Source organism: Tasmannia lanceolata, unplaced genomic scaffold, assembly GCF_043159265.1.
Source record: "Tasmannia lanceolata isolate RefF3 unplaced genomic scaffold, GAP_Taslan_0.1 ptg000037l, whole genome shotgun sequence".
Lineage (NCBI taxonomy): Eukaryota > Viridiplantae > Streptophyta > Magnoliopsida > Canellales > Winteraceae > Tasmannia > Tasmannia lanceolata.
The window spans coordinates 47,630,897-47,647,982 of record NW_027518714.1 but is presented as its reverse complement, the minus strand read 5'-3'; the positions used below and the strand labels follow the sequence as shown (position 1 = coordinate 47,647,982).

The window sequence follows — 17,086 nt, the reverse complement described above, 5'->3', positions numbered from 1 at the left end:
CTACACAAAGCATTAACTACACATGGAAATCTCTGCACAACATTAGCTATTACAATTCTCAACACCACAACTTACTAGACTTAAAGAAACACAAAGCATTAACTACTATAATTCTCAACACCACAACTTACTAGACTTAAAGAAACACAACTTACTAAACATTAGTTAATGCAATTCAACTTACTAGACACTAGTTAATGAAACTAAACTTACTAGACCACTTTATGAAATATAACTTACTAGGACTAATAAATGAACTAGTTGTAGAAAAGTCTTCAGCATTTAATTCAAAACAACCTTGGTACTCCACCCAAGCCACCTACACATGACATGGATGCCAAGTTGGCGATACAAAGCTATAAAATCTTACATCAGGCCCAAGTGTGGGACAAACTAAACAAAGCTATCCCAATTACAAAATATTCATTTTCCATAACTTATCTCAACATACATTGATAGAGAACACACTTCTCCATGGGACGTTTGCATTCTTCACAGATCACAATCTCCTCATTAGAGTCTCTAACATAAGGGATGATCCTTGAGTGATTGCTGTCACGCCCCGAACCCATAATTCTAGGTAAGGCGCACGTGACAGCCGCCGCACGCCCATAGGGTCGCCCCCACAAGCATGCAAGGCTCCTTTTTCGATCAACTATTCTCAACAATCAGAGTAACTAATAAATGCGGAAATTTTAGTCTCATAATGAAATACAAATATAGATTAGGTCCATAAGTCTAAATCCAACAATAATTATTTCAAGACAATCACCTTAATAAAATATCAAAGGTTTCTAAATTGGAACAATGAAATAAAGAACAAATCTCCTAGGCTCCAATCCAAGTGCCTGATCTCAGCAAATCTACTGCCGCTCCTCTGTATCTGAAATTTGTTAAACCACATAATGAGCTAACAGCCCAGCCGGTTTTCCAAATCCAAGCCAGCTAATAGGAAAACCAAAAACAAACTTGTGCGGAAAAGACGTAGCATGCCATAAAATTTAGCCAATGCAGAAATTGATAAGAATTAAAAAGATCATTTCTACATAAGCTATATAAGAAAAATACATGTTTTTACAAAACAGTTCCAACCACTCGGTTATGCAGTTTTTCACTTGGAAATCAATGACAAGAATATATATTTTCAAACACTTGATTTTGCATTTTTCCACTTGGAAATCAAATACTTAACAGTAATATATTTTCAAACATAACAGTCTTCTCTGTGGCCAATTTCCAACCTTATTGGCAAGTAGCGTAACCCAAGGCGAACACTCGTTCGCAGGACTCACAGGTCCAAAAGTGCGCAATGTCACAATATCAATAGCCAGAGGACTCCCTACTGGCCGCCCGAGATCAACCTTACGGGTAGATAAAATTTGACCGGTCTACGTGATCACGTCCAGTGTACTCACCCACTGGTAGGTTGGGCACTAGATCCCCACCAGAGATCAACCTTACTGGCGGAATCCATTCCATACCAAGACTGTATGCAATTATAGAGAGAAGCAATTTTAATGTTTGCAATACCATGCCATAAATTTGTAACGCTTCAAGCCATAGGGAACTTCCCTCATTTCAAATCTACGAAAACATATCGTAAACAAAGTGCTTTTCAAATTGTTGCTTCATGAATTCTAGTTTTCTAAATCATGTTCTTCATAAAGCTTTTTATGTATAGGGATGAAAACATGTCAAGACTAAAGGATACCATGCATAATGATATTCAACTATGTAGAATGACATACTAAAAAAAAACGTTCAGTAAAAATCTTCTCCAAAAGAAGTTCCAAGTCAAAGTAGATATGCAAAAATTGAAATAGAAAGCTTTCAACTTAGCTAATGTAATTATTTGATAATACACTGACATAGGGTAGGATCACCTACCTCTTGCACGAATTTCTGACTTTGTTTTGTTTTCTCTAGGACGACGTTGACGTTGACAAAAACTCCTCTTTTTCCCCTTCACATTAGTAAGTAAACCAAGGTCATTTAACTATCCTAATGTGTAACAGTCCCTATTAAATAAGATTTCATATTTGATTGTGCCTCTAAAAAGAAAAGAAATTAGGACGGCTCTAAAAACTCATTTCTAACACATCGCACCTAAACTCCAATCCCATTTGCTCAACCAAATTTATTCGCACCTAAACTCCAATCCCATTTGCTCAACCAAATTTATTTAATTAAGACTACTCTTTTCCTCCTTTTTGTTCTTGTCAAGGAAGGGAATTTGCAAAGCTGAAACTAGAAGGTGACTGAGTAAGAATATGAACTTACAGAATTTTGGCAATTATTCGTGATGAAGATCCACCCAACCGTAGTTGATCTCAAGACAAGAATATGAACTTACAGATTTTTGGCAATTATTCGTGATGAAGATCCACCCAACCGTAGTTGATCTCAAGACATATGTGATGGAATATGAGGTCTTGTAGGCCTTGATTCTTGGACACAAGGTTATGGCAACAAGATGGTGGAAAGTAGTTTATTTACCGGCAGCAATAGCAATTTGCAGAGGTTTCTAGGACTGTTTTGCAATGGCTTCTAGGACTGTTTTGCAATGGTTCTAAAGTGGTGTAGAACTTGGTCTTGTAGGAGAGTTACAAGCATCCCAATGTAGGAGAGTTACAAGCATCTCAATGGCCTCAAACACCACCTATATTCCCTCTTTCTAAAGCCCACAACAACTACATCCAACACCTATATTTCTTCTTTCTAAAGCCCACAACAACTACATCCAACACCTATATTTCTTCTTTCTAAAGCCCACAACAACTAACCTTCATCAACACCACCCCTTTCTAAAGCCCACAACAACTAATCTTCATCAACACCACCCCTTTCTAAAGCCCACAACTACTAACCTTCATCAACACCACCCCTTTCTAAATCCCACAACAACTAACCTTCATCCAATGAGAGAAGAGAGTGGAGAGAAAAAGTTGTAGGCAAGAGAGTGGAGAGAAAAGGTTGTGGTGAGAAAGTTGTAGAGAAGAGAGTGGAGAGAAAAGGTTGTAGAGTGGAGAGAAAAGGTTGTAGCCTCGCAAGGTTCCAAACATCCTACACATTTCTTTCTTTTTCAATATTGAAATGATTGCTACCTTAAGATAAAATATTGAAAATGATTGCATATTTGATTCCTAATTTAACCAACTAACCTTCATCCAATGAGAGGAAGAGAGTGGAGAGAAAAAAAAAGAAGAAGGTTGTAGTCTCGTAAGGTTCCAAACATCCCACACATTTCTTTCTTTTTCAATATTGAAATGATTGCTATCTTAAGATAGAATATTGAAAATGATTGCATATTTGATTCCTAATTTAACTTTAGTCATTGATGATAATAGCACATGATTGTTACCTTATGATTGAATATTGAAAATGATTGCATATTTGATTCCTAATTTAACTTTAGTCCATTTGATATTATTACCCATATCAAAGAAAATTCACAACTTTTATTTGATACTAACACCCATTTCTAACAATTAATCTTGGCTTAATTTTTTTATAATGACACCCATTATAAAAAAAAATCATATGTTCACTTTGATAAGGATAATTACCCAAATACTTGGGACCGGGTATTACATCATACCCCCCTAAAAAGAATTTCGTCCTCGAATTTCACATACCTGGTGCTTGAAAAAGCTGGGGGTACTTTTCCTGCATCTCCTCCTCAAGCTCCCAAGTTGCCTCTCGCTCAGAGTGATTTCTCCACTGTACCTTGACATAGGGAATGGTGCGTTTTCTAAGAACTTGGTCCTTTCGATCAACGATACGCACCGGGTGTTCCTCATATGACATATCCTCTCTGAGTTGCAAAGGGGCCAATTCTACTACACGGTCCGGGTCCGGAACATACTTCCTCAGCATAGAGACATGGAAGACATTATGCACCCCAGCCAAACTGGGTGGTAGTGCAAGGCGATAGGCAACTGTCCCGACCCTTTTAAGAATTTCGTATGGCCCAACATACTTGGGATTCAACTTTCCTCTAATGCCAAATCTGACCACTCCTTTAGTGGGAGACACCCTCAAGAAAACACGATCTCCAACTTCAAATTCAAGCTCACGCCTCCTGACATCAGCGTAGCTCTTCTGCCTGCTTTGTGCTGCTCGGAGACGCTCTCTGATCAATTGAACCTTTTCTTCTGCCTGATGCACTAGCTCCGGGCCCAAAATCTGCCTCTCACCAACCTCATCCCAATGGATGGGAGACCTGCACTTTCTACCATAGAGGGCCTCATAAGGGGTCATCTGAATGCTGGATTGGTAGCTATTGTTGTATGCGAACTCCACCAAAGGTAACTGCCGATCCCAAGAACCTCTAAAATCCAAGGCACATGCTCTCAGCATGTCTTCCAATATCTGGATCGTCCGTTCTGACTGGCCATCGGTTTGTGGATGATACGCTGTACTGAAGTTCAACCTAGTTCCCAAAGCCTTATGGAAACTCCTCCAGAACTGAGACACGAACCTTGGGTCTCTGTCAGACACAATCGACACTGGCACTCCATGTAGCCTGACAATCTCCTCCAAGTACCACTCTGCCATCTGATCCAATGTCGAACCCACTCTATAAGCCAAGAAGTGAGCCGACTTAGTCAACTTGTCGACTATAACCCAAATGGCATCATTTTTCTTCAATGTCTTTGGCAAACCGGTCACAAAATCCATAGTGATGTGCTCCCATTTCCACTCTGGAATAGGGAGGGGCTCTAACTTCCCGGCAGGTCTCTGATGCTCTATCTTGACCTGCTGGCAGATTATACAACGAGCCACAAACTCTGCAATCTCTCGCTTCATGTTATTCCACCAGAAAATTTCTCTGAGGTCCCTGTACATTTTGGTGCTTCCAGGGTGCACTGAATAAGTAGAACTATGGGCCTCATCCATAATCTCCCTCTTGAGATCCGCATCAGCAGGCACACACAACCGAGTTCCGAACCTCAAGGACCCATCCTCATGGACTCGAAAATCTAATTGGGATCCTGCCTCAACTTCTGCCCTGATCTTATGGAGTCTCTCATCAGTACTCTGAGAAATCTTTATTCTCTCTAACAAAGTGGGCTGAACTCTCAGGTTCGCAATTTGCAGACCAGGCTCGTGCTGTCTTACCTCAATACTCAACCTCCTCAAGTCCTCAATGATCTGCCTTTGATTAGTTATCAAAGATGCCATCTTACCCTGGGCCTTTCTGCTCAAAGCATCTGCTACTACATTAGCCTTCCCTGGATGATAGCTGATGGTCAGGTCATAGTCCTGTAGCAATTCAAGCCATCTCCTCTGACGCATATTTAGCTCCTTTTGCGTGAACAAGTACTTTAGGCTCTTATGGTCAGTGAAGACCTCACATGGCTCCCCATAAAGGTAGTGTCTCCAAATTTTCAATGCAAACACTACTGCTGCTAACTCTAGATCATGCGTCGGATAGTTCTGCTCATATGGCTTCAACTGCCTGGAGGCATAGGCCACTACCTTTCCGTGTTGCATCAACACACAACCTAAACCACTCTTAGAGGCATCACTATATATGGTGAATCCTCCACTCTCAGATGGTATAGTGAGGATTGGGGCCGATACTAACCTTCGTTTCAACTCTTGGAAGCTCTCCTCGCACTTATCAGACCATTCAAACTTGGTTCCCTTATGCGTTAGACGGGTCAGTGGTACGGCAATCCGTGAAAATCCCTCTACGAATTTCCTGTAATATCCCGCCAGACCTAAGAAACTGCGAATTTCGGCGACATTAGACGGCCTGCTCCAATCCACTACGGCCTCAATCTTTTGGGGGTCCACAGACACTCCATCCTTAGAAATCACATGCCCCAGAAAAGCCACTCTATCAAGCCAAAACTCACACTTCTTGAATTTCGCATATAGCTGCTCTGCTCTCAATACCTGCAACACCTGCCTTAAGTGATTTTCATGCTCTTCATGGCTCTTTGAGTAGATTAGGATGTCATCTATGAACACTACTACAAATCTGTCTAAGAATGGCTTGAACACCCTATTCATCAAATCCATAAATGCCGCGGGTGCGTTAGTCAAACCAAATGGCAACACTAAGAACTCGTAGTGTCCATATCTAGTCCTGAAAGCTGACTTGGGCACATCTTCTGGCTTGATCTTCAACTGATGGTAACCCGAGCGAAGATCGATCTTAGAGAATACTTTAGACCCCTGTAACTGATCAAATAGATCCTCGATCCTGGGCAATGGATACTTATTTCTCACAGTTACCTTGTTTAGCTCTCTATAATCGATGCACAACCGCATACTCCCATCTTTCTTCTTCACAAATAGCACTGGTGCACCCCAAGGAGAAACACTAGGTCTGATCAACCCCTTATCAAGAAGTTCTTGCAACTGCCCACTCAACTCCTTAAGCTCTACTGGAGCCATTCGATAGGGAGCCTTAGAAATGGGACCCGTGCTAGGTACAAGATCAATGGAGAATTCGATCTCTCTATCTGGAGGCAACCCCGGCAAGTCTTCAGGGAATACATCAGGGAAGTCTCGTACAATTGTGATGTCCTCTAGCCTGAGGGCCTCCTGACTGACTTCTGATATAGAGGCAAGAAATCCCTCACAACCCTTCCTTAACAATCTGCTAGCCTTGCAAGCCGAAATGATTTGGGTGGGCGCACCACCAGGACTACCAATAAAACTGAACCTTCGCTGTCCTGGCATCTGAAAAGTCACTAACTTACTGTGACAGTCTAGGCTGGCATGATTAGCAGCCAGCCAATCCATCCCAAGAATAACATCAAAATCCTTCATCTCCAAGACTACCAAATCAGCGGGTAACTCCCTGTCACCGATCTTCACTGCACACGACTTGCAAATCCTGTCGGTAATCAGGCTACCTCCTACAGGTGTGTCTACACATAACTCTACATCTAAAGGCTCATGAACTAATCCATGCTTCACAACAAACCGGGATGATATAAAAGAATGTGAGGCACCCGAATCAAATAATACACATGCATAGACCGAAGCTATTGGAAGGGTACCTGTCATAGGTTAACCCATTCCCACTATTAACTAAGCAAACATAGGTTAACCTATTCCCACTATTAACTAAGCAAACATCAAAATGCAATACGTTGAAATTTTATAGACATTTATATGAATAAGAATATCAACAACTAACTAATGACATACCTGTCACCACTGCATTAGAGGCCATAGCGTCCTGCTCGGTTAGTGCATAGACTCGGCTTGGGATCCTCTGCTTCTTATTCCATGCCTGATTCTCTCCTGTGGGCGGGACTCGCACCGCTGGAGGTGCCCGATTCTCTCCTGTGGGCGGAACTCGCGCTGCTGGGGGTGCTCCTGAAAACTGAAAATTTCTCTTCCGAGGACAATCTGCTACCTTGTGACCCAACTGGCCACACTCAAAACATGCCCCAGTGATCCATGGGCAATCCTTTTCTGCATGATGTTTCTTGCATTTGGCACACAAGCTAGACCTCTGACCAGCACTCTGATGCTGCGGGCGATGGTCGCCTGACCTCTGCTGTGATCCACCTCCCTGGCGGTAGGAATTAGGCCTCTTAGATGGCTCTCCTGAAATCTGGCCATCCTGCTGACCTCCTGCCCTGAATCTCTTCTTCTGCTGGTCCCTATGCTGTTGGGACCTGATGACTCCTTCCTCAACCTGTAAAGCCTTACTCAACACATCTGCATAGGTTTTAAGCTGGAAATCTTTTACTCGATGCCTGATAGGCTCCCTGAGTCCGTCTTGGAAACGGCGAGCAAGAAGCCCGTCGTCCTCCATGACCGATATGGGTGCAAACATCCCCAATCTCGTAAACTCTGCCTCATAATCTATGACAGATCTGTTCCCTTGCTTTAAATTGAAAAAATCATTTTCCTTAAGAATCCTCACACTATCAGGAAAATATTTGTCATAGAAAGCTGTAGAGAATTCATCCCATGCAATGATAGCGCTCCCCCTGACACGCTTCTCCATCTTCCACCAAGCATCTGCACTTCCTCTAAGCATGAACGTGGCAGCTACTACTTTGTCCGGCGCTGCCATCCCCAGAAATTCAAAGATTTTCTCGGTCTCTTGCAACCATTCATCAGCCACGAGAGGATCAGTGGTCCCTCCAAATGTATTGGCCATCCTCCGAAACTCGGTCATCCTATTCTGCTGACGAGGCTCGACCTGTGGCGGATGATGCTGAGGCTGCTGCTGCTGTTGGGTCACCACCCCAACCAAAGTCTCCATCATCCGCTCTAATCGGGGTAACCCTTGCTCTTCCTGATGAGTCCCTCCCTCTGCAGTATGGATGATAGGGGTGGGAGGCTCCTCCTCTTGCGCCTGATTTGGCTGCACTGGAGCCGGTATAGGGTTTCGCTGAAGTCGGGTCGTGCTACGAGCAAGGTCAGTCATTCTCTTGGTACGAGCCATACCTATCCCAACAATAGCAAACACTAGTAAGGCTCTAGATTATAAAATACCTACATCTAATCGGAAGGTAAGTAGTAAAAATTGTAAAAATACAATTTGCCTTTACCTAAGTAGTAAAAATACAATTTGCCTTTGCCTAAGGTCCTGTAGTAAAAATACAATTTGCCTTTGCCTAAGGTCCTACCGGTTCTTAAACCTATTGCTCTGATACCACTTTACTGTCACGCCCCGAACCCATAATTCTAGGTAAGGCGCACGTGACAGCCGCCGCACGCCCATAGGGTCGCCCCCACAAGCATGCAAGGCTCCTTTTTCGATCAACTATTCTCAACAATCAGAGTAACTAATAAATGCGGAAATTTTAGTCTCATAATGAAATACAAATATAGATTAGGTCCATAAGTCTAAATCCAACAATAATTATTTCAAGACAATCACCTTAATAAAATATCAAAGGTTTCTAAATTGGAACAATGAAATAAAGAACAAATCTCCTAGGCTCCAATCCAAGTGCCTGATCTCAGCAAATCTACTGCCGCTCCTCTGTATCTGAAATTTGTTAAACCACATAATGAGCTAACAGCCCAGCCGGTTTTCCAAATCCAAGCCAGCTAATAGGAAAACCAAAAACAAACTTGTGCGGAAAAGACGTAGCATGCCATAAAATTTAGCCAATGCAGAAATTGATAAGAATTAAAAAGATCATTTCTACATAAGCTATATAAGAAAAATACATGTTTTTACAAAACAGTTCCAACCACTCGGTTATGCAGTTTTTCACTTGGAAATCAATGACAAGAATATATATTTTCAAACACTTGATTTTGCATTTTTCCACTTGGAAATCAAATACTTAACAGTAATATATTTTCAAACATAACAGTCTTCTCTGTGGCCAATTTCCAACCTTATTGGCAAGTAGCGTAACCCAAGGCGAACACTCGTTCGCAGGACTCACAGGTCCAAAAGTGCGCAATGTCACAATATCAATAGCCAGAGGACTCCCTACTGGCCGCCCGAGATCAACCTTACGGGTAGATAAAATTTGACCGGTCTACGTGATCACGTCCAGTGTACTCACCCACTGGTAGGTTGGGCACTAGATCCCCACCAGAGATCAACCTTACTGGCGGAATCCATTCCATACCAAGACTGTATGCAATTATAGAGAGAAGCAATTTTAATGTTTGCAATACCATGCCATAAATTTGTAACGCTTCAAGCCATAGGGAACTTCCCTCATTTCAAATCTACGAAAACATATCGTAAACAAAGTGCTTTTCAAATTGTTGCTTCATGAATTCTAGTTTTCTAAATCATGTTCTTCATAAAGCTTTTTATGTATAGGGATGAAAACATGTCAAGACTAAAGGATACCATGCATAATGATATTCAACTATGTAGAATGACATACTAAAAAAAAACGTTCAGTAAAAATCTTCTCCAAAAGAAGTTCCAAGTCAAAGTAGATATGCAAAAATTGAAATAGAAAGCTTTCAACTTAGCTAATGTAATTATTTGATAATACACTGACATAGGGTAGGATCACCTACCTCTTGCACGAATTTCTGACTTTGTTTTGTTTTCTCTAGGACGACGTTGACGTTGACAAAAACTCCTCTTTTTCCCCTTCACATTAGTAAGTAAACCAAGGTCATTTAACTATCCTAATGTGTAACAGTCCCTATTAAATAAGATTTCATATTTGATTGTGCCTCTAAAAAGAAAAGAAATTAGGACGGCTCTAAAAACTCATTTCTAACACATCGCACCTAAACTCCAATCCCATTTGCTCAACCAAATTTATTCGCACCTAAACTCCAATCCCATTTGCTCAACCAAATTTATTTAATTAAGACTACTCTTTTCCTCCTTTTTGTTCTTGTCAAGGAAGGGAATTTGCAAAGCTGAAACTAGAAGGTGACTGAGTAAGAATATGAACTTACAGAATTTTGGCAATTATTCGTGATGAAGATCCACCCAACCGTAGTTGATCTCAAGACAAGAATATGAACTTACAGATTTTTGGCAATTATTCGTGATGAAGATCCACCCAACCGTAGTTGATCTCAAGACATATGTGATGGAATATGAGGTCTTGTAGGCCTTGATTCTTGGACACAAGGTTATGGCAACAAGATGGTGGAAAGTAGTTTATTTACCGGCAGCAATAGCAATTTGCAGAGGTTTCTAGGACTGTTTTGCAATGGCTTCTAGGACTTGCAATGGCTTCTAGGACTGTTTTGCAATGGTTCTAAAGTGGTGTAGAACTTGGTCTTGTAGGAGAGTTACAAGCATCCCAATGTAGGAGAGTTACAAGCATCTCAATGGCCTCAAACACCACCTATATTCCCTCTTTCTAAAGCCCACAACAACTACATCCAACACCTATATTTCTTCTTTCTAAAGCCCACAACAACTACATCCAACACCTATATTTCTTCTTTCTAAAGCCCACAACAACTAACCTTCATCAACACCACCCCTTTCTAAAGCCCACAACAACTAATCTTCATCAACACCACCCCTTTCTAAAGCCCACAACTACTAACCTTCATCAACACCACCCCTTTCTAAATCCCACAACAACTAACCTTCATCCAATGAGAGAAGAGAGTGGAGAGAAAAAGTTGTAGGCAAGAGAGTGGAGAGAAAAGGTTGTGGTGAGAAAGTTGTAGAGAAGAGAGTGGAGAGAAAAGGTTGTAGAGTGGAGAGAAAAGGTTGTAGCCTCGCAAGGTTCCAAACATCCTACACATTTCTTTCTTTTTCAATATTGAAATGATTGCTACCTTAAGATAAAATATTGAAAATGATTGCATATTTGATTCCTAATTTAACCAACTAACCTTCATCCAATGAGAGGAAGAGAGTGGAGAGAAAAAAAAAGAAGAAGGTTGTAGTCTCGTAAGGTTCCAAACATCCCACACATTTCTTTCTTTTTCAATATTGAAATGATTGCTATCTTAAGATAGAATATTGAAAATGATTGCATATTTGATTCCTAATTTAACTTTAGTCATTGATGATAATAGCACATGATTGTTACCTTATGATTGAATATTGAAAATGATTGCATATTTGATTCCTAATTTAACTTTAGTCCATTTGATATTATTACCCATATCAAAGAAAATTCACAACTTTTATTTGATACTAACACCCATTTCTAACAATTAATCTTGGCTTAATTTTTTTATAATGACACCCATTATAAAAAAAAATCATATGTTCACTTTGATAAGGATAATTACCCAAATACTTGGGACCGGGTATTACAATTGCATTTCTCAATGGGGGGAGGAGGAGGAGGGTCAAGAGAATTTCTCATGGCACTTAAGAAGCCTACCTTCTCTACATTTTCTCCCCACACATTGAAAAGTGCCAAACAATCCATGAGTTTTCTACCATGAAGTTTTATGGTATCAGTTGAGGAACCTCTACCCATCACAACCCAACCTTTCTCTTCATCATCATGGCTCAACATAGACATCACCTCTTTCATAATAACATCGTTCTTCATATCCTTTCCAATATGTGTTCTTGAACTTCTTATGCTCTTCAAACGAGCCCAAAAGAAGTATATCCCTGTCTGAGACAATGACCCACTTAGTCTTTCTTCAACTATTGTAGCTGCAATTTCTTTTGTGTGCTCTCTGGTGCTGTTATTTCCGACATATACAAGCTCTAATGGCACACCTACTCTCTTAATATCATTTATCTTACCTGTAAATTCCCTAATCCATTCAAGGTTATCACTTCCATACAGGCAAATCGTTCTTCCTTCTCCAATCTGTTGATGAAATTATGACTGCGTGAGCATAGGATTCATTAAACAAGAGTTATTGATATGCACGTGTGTGTGTGTGTATGTGTTTCAAAACTCTCATACATGTGAATTGTGTATTCCAGGTCAAGTGTGTACATGGTTACCAAATTGTCTGAATTATAATTAAAAAATTCATGAAAAAAATCAGAATTTTGTAGCCCTGTTTTTCAACTGTTAAACATATTGAATAACCCAAAGGTAGATGTACATCTAGCCCTTCCCAGACTCCGCAATGGCAGGAGCCTCGTGCACTGGGCCGCCCTTTTTTTACTTGCAAAATTTCTGAATTAAAGGATAAATTGAAGAATAATTTGTCAATTTCTCATATATCATTTATAAACCTTGTGGCAAATTCAAAAGTATTGAAAAAGGATATTACAGTAGAAATTGACCTCCTAATCTAGCAAGCACATGCATTTAACCATCCCTCCATGCTTTTTTGTTGTCTTTTACATAGAAATGTAAGTATGTAACTATGTATAAATGTAAGTTGGCTTTGAGAAGAGGTTGAAGAAGGTAAAAATGTAGCAATCATGACAACAAGGTAAAGGTGATTGTTGGAAAATGGGCAACGGGTGATTGGAGGGGTAACTTTGGCAAGAGGGAAAGGGGATACTTTCGTCCCCAATTGGGCTAAGTTTTCTCCCTCTTCCCTTCTCTGGTAATTTAGAAAACATCCCCTTTTTTGACAATTTCAGACAAAAAGTACATTTTTCTGAGCATTTTCCCTATATCTTTTATACGAAAGAAATTTGCCAGTGACCAGAGTTATCCTGCAATTTGACCGTCCCAAAAAGCATTCCACATGGGTCAATTTGGTTGCATGTAGCTGTCTTGTACAGTGTGGAAAAAGAACGAAAACAATCAACAGGTGCAATAGCAACGAAGTAGTCTCATTGTATTGTGGTCATTAATGTTTAGTTGTCAACAGCGGTAATTTCCTAGCACACAGTACGGTGTGTCATTACCGAAAAAAAAATAAAAAAGGGATATACATGGTCTAAATAGAAAATAATTATGCCTTTTCCCAAACACTAAACAAATTTTTGAATACTTTTCCTTGGCGAATTAATTACTCTTGAATCCTAACTTTGAAACTACAATTTTATGAATGTGATCATGTTTTCATTCATGTAAAGTGTAGCATTATACTAAAATTGAATGCATGTATTTGATTGAGAATCATACCCACATAGATATCAATGGATCGATCTCCCCAATAATAAAATCTAGCGTCCAACTTGCTTCGTCCCAGAGTTGTTCTTCCCTTGAGGTTGAAAAGGGATATGCTACAAGACCCCAAATCAATATCATATCCATTGCATTTCGGCAAGTGATCCTTCCTTTTTGATCCAACACCACCATCAACAAATCATTATCAAGGTGCCACACTTTTAAGATATAGTTCACCACTGCTCGACGAAGTGACCATGGTTGGGATATTGAATACCATGGCAAGGTGTTTGCTAGTTGGTGAAAAGCTTTTTCTTCTGCACGAGTCCATGAAATGGAGTTTGGAAGAACAACCCAAACAATTTCGTAGCTCCCATTTGCCTTGTGGTTTGGATGATCATATGTTTGGTGCAGAATGAAGAGCAATTTCTCCTGAGAGATGTCTAGCTTTGAGACTAACAGTATAATCTCCTTGCTTTTTAGTACTTCTATGCCAAACTATATCATTAATATAAGAATGATGTTAGTATCCTATGGAAGAAAATTAGAGGCAAACCAATTGAATCTGAATCAAATAACAATAAGAAATCCCAGAAGTAAAAGGAGAGAAAGCCTGGTTTAAAAGCTTTTATTACCATATAGGTAGCACACACATAATTAGCTTAGCGTTAAATTAAGCCACATTTTCACATTTCGTAACTCGAATAATGCTTGCGCAATATGAAAGAACAAGGTTTTGAATTCAAACAAACCTTTTCCTGAGTAAAACCAGAACAATTTAGCAAGCCCTCCTTTCTAGAAAACAATGTGTTAAGCACCTCCTCGTTGTCATTATGGGTCTCCTCAAAGATATGCAAGAGTCTCTGGTACAATTCTCCCTCTATTTCACACAAAGAAATCATTATCATTAATGGGCCAAATGCTTCAAACTAGGTTTGGTGCTTTATAATTATTTAACAAAAAAAAAAGAGGCTATCTAGTGAACTTTGATTATCAGAATAAGGTTGGTACCAATTTGATCTATAATAAGAAATAAATGTTCCTCCGTACAAACTGCACAAAAGCAGTCTTTGTGAGGGTAATTAATAAGTTATTGCTTAAAAACAGAGGGGTAAAAGCCACAATGGGTCATAAAATGCTTCTCCATCATAATGATTGAATTTAGAGAAAAATTCTACTTGAATTAGATGTTTTAAACCTGGTAAATCCTCTTACTGGTGAGATCATAGTTGCTAGTGGGAAGTTGATGCAAGAAGCAAAAGAGGGAATTGATGGGTCTAAAAGATTGAAAATGCGAGAAACAGAAAGCATTAAGAAATCTATGGGAAAAGTAAAGAAGAAATATGTGGGAAGCATCATTAATTGAAAATGAATATGAAGTTCGTGTAATGAGCCTTATTTTAAACAAACAAGAAGAGTATAGAAAAGGACCTGGTTCTAGTAGGTTAGGGAGGAAGGTCGATATAGGTTATGGTTATAAGTAGTAAACGAGGACTTATCAACTAATTAAAATGACAGTTTTTATCGATTTATGGTGTTACACGCTTGATGCTTGTTCAGTTAGGGATTTATAGTTTTACAAGCTTAATGGTTGTTCACTTGAATTTAATGTTTGTTTTGAACAAAAATCACATAAGATTTATTTCAAAGTTGAGATGAGCTTTTAACGTTCTAAATAAATTCTTTTGATTTCAAAAAATGGAAAACACTTTTAAGAAAACATACTTACCAAACAACGAAGTGGTTATAATCAAGAGGAAGCACGCTAAATTTGTGAAATTAATGAAAAGAAATTAGCTTCCGAAGCAAGCTTTAAACTTGCCTGGGGAGCTTCTAGCAATTATGGGTATGACTATAGAACCACCAAGACAGTATAACTTATTGGAGATTCGACTGCACTTTATTTCTAGCCACAAGTAAAAACCTTTTCTCATGGTCTTCAGTGTTATACTAACCTATGTATTGTTCACAAACATCCAATTGCTTTCTCAAGTGATCATGCAGATTGCACACCTTATGGACCAAGCTCCAAAGTTCCCATGTCACACCTATCGTAGTAGTTAGCCTGAGATAGTTCTTGCATTGTTAGGACATATAGGGACAATATTCCCCTCAATCATAGAAAAACAAGAAAAACATAACTCTTTTTAGGAAACATAGTTAGTGAATAGGTGATTAAAATGCACTAATACTCAAACATTAATTTCGCGACTTGGATACAAATCAAACCATTATACGGTTTGCATTATCTTGTAATATTGCAATGATTTCAAATTGTCATCAGTAGAGAATAAATATGATCAAATTTAAAATTCCAAGTAAATAAGATGAGGGAAAGAACATGCACTTGCTCATGATTCATTGCCATCAAATCAGTGATATGTGAAGAACAGACTACTGCACTTCTGATTACCCAATAGGTAGCTACATGGGTAAGAATCTTCATTGTCATTGCCTCAACATCTACAGTCATGTATTGCATTGGCAGGCTTGCAAACTCAACAATGCATTTGGCTGCATCCACCATAACCTTAGCCAAAGAGCCTATTGCCTTGAAACGAGGCTTGAGAGCTTCGAAATCCTCCAAGTTATTAGGGAGCTGTTTGATAATCGCTAGCAATGTCGCTAGCGGATTGATGTTGTAGAGTTCTGTAATGAGCAAAAACTCTGCATAGATCGTTACAAATGCTGCAAGTGCAATAACCACTTTTGCATCCCACGAATAGTTCCGTAGAGAATCAAACAACATCATCGTCGTTGCATGCAAGTTACCCTTCCCAGAGCACTTCTTGTATGTTATCTGCCATTGCTTTCTATGTCATTGAACTACTAATTAACTTTCATATTTAGTAAATAGTTTTGGTGGTCCAAAAATACAGTTTGGTGGTCCAAAAATACCTCGCGTGAAAGCTTAAAAATGGTATGCCCCAATGGTTCATGAATGTCAATAATTTCTGCAGCATATGTAGTTTTCACCATGGTTGCCTCTGCATTTCCCATCAAAACCTACAATTGGAAGTGATGTGGACTTAATAGATGCAGTATAAAACATGAGGAGACGATACATTCTATTTTTATTAACTAACCAACATAAGACATTGGCAATATAGAAGATGAGGCACTATATCTATTGCAGCAGCATACAATAAGCTCATCCATGCCAACCTGGCATGGATGGACCACCTAAGGATGGCCTACAATTAATGCCATTTTAATACTCCCATACCCCCTTTTGTATTATTAGAACGCCTTTTACAACATTGTCCTTATTTCTCTTTCATTTAGGAGTTACTGTTGTGTGAAGTCACTGAATCAACAACCTACTGGTTGCTACCAGATTGCAGTTGCCCTTAATTTAGTGAAATAGGATTTCAAAGAAGAATAGTTATTGCATGAATGGCAAGTTTCTGCTAGATATAGCAACTTAACTGACAACAGAGGATTGCATTAAGAGGCACGCTATTCAAGTGACTAGGCTAGTTTGGTTGTTATTTCCTTTTCATAGCGTAAAGGATACTTGCTTGTTTGATGCTTGGCTAGAATAGAATCCTATTACCATATACATTGTAAGGAGGGAGGGATGACTGACTTTTTGGACAGTTAATGAAATCAAAGGTGTTCATGAAGAAATTGTGTTCTGACATACAACTTTTTGGAGTTTG

The 17,086-nt window shown here is 39.4% G+C and overlaps 2 protein-coding genes across 2 annotated transcripts in view; both read right to left on the bottom strand.

The window, feature by feature from the left end:
• Positions 1-357: 357 nt before the first annotated feature.
• Positions 358-17,086, bottom strand: part of LOC143860062 (sieve element occlusion protein) — a 28,708-nt gene continuing 11,979 nt past the window's right edge. The window contains exons 2-8 of the mRNA XM_077370576.1: positions 16,323-16,430; positions 15,770-16,224; positions 15,380-15,489; positions 14,177-14,304; positions 13,440-13,922; positions 11,692-12,215; positions 358-552 (exon numbers count right to left, since the gene is read on the bottom strand). Coding sequence (XP_077226691.1) covers positions 438-552; positions 11,692-12,215; positions 13,440-13,922; positions 14,177-14,304; positions 15,380-15,489; positions 15,770-16,224; positions 16,323-16,430 — 1,923 coding nt within the window. The 3' untranslated portion in view covers positions 358-437. The remainder of the gene's footprint in view (positions 553-11,691; positions 12,216-13,439; positions 13,923-14,176; positions 14,305-15,379; positions 15,490-15,769; positions 16,225-16,322; positions 16,431-17,086) is intronic.
• Positions 558-9,802, bottom strand: LOC143860061 (uncharacterized). Its single transcript, XM_077370575.1, has 3 exons — positions 8,864-9,802; positions 7,171-8,427; positions 558-883 (listed from the first exon to the last, which is right to left on the bottom strand). The coding sequence occupies exons 2-3, from the start codon at positions 8,423-8,425 to the stop codon at positions 864-866; spliced, it is 1,275 nt and encodes a 424-aa protein (XP_077226690.1). The 5' UTR covers positions 8,426-8,427; positions 8,864-9,802; the 3' UTR covers positions 558-863.

What these genes read in the sequence shown, in the direction of transcription:
- LOC143860061 (XM_077370575.1), bottom strand. Translation starts at nt 8,425, where the DNA reads ATGGCTCGTACCAAGAGAATGACTGACCTTGCTCGTAGCACGACCCGA. An exon ending in CTCTAATGCAGTGGTGACAG is followed by an intron (nt 884 to 7,170) that starts GTATGTCATTAG and finishes AACAAATTTCAG; the next exon opens with ATACAGAGGAGCGGCAGTAG.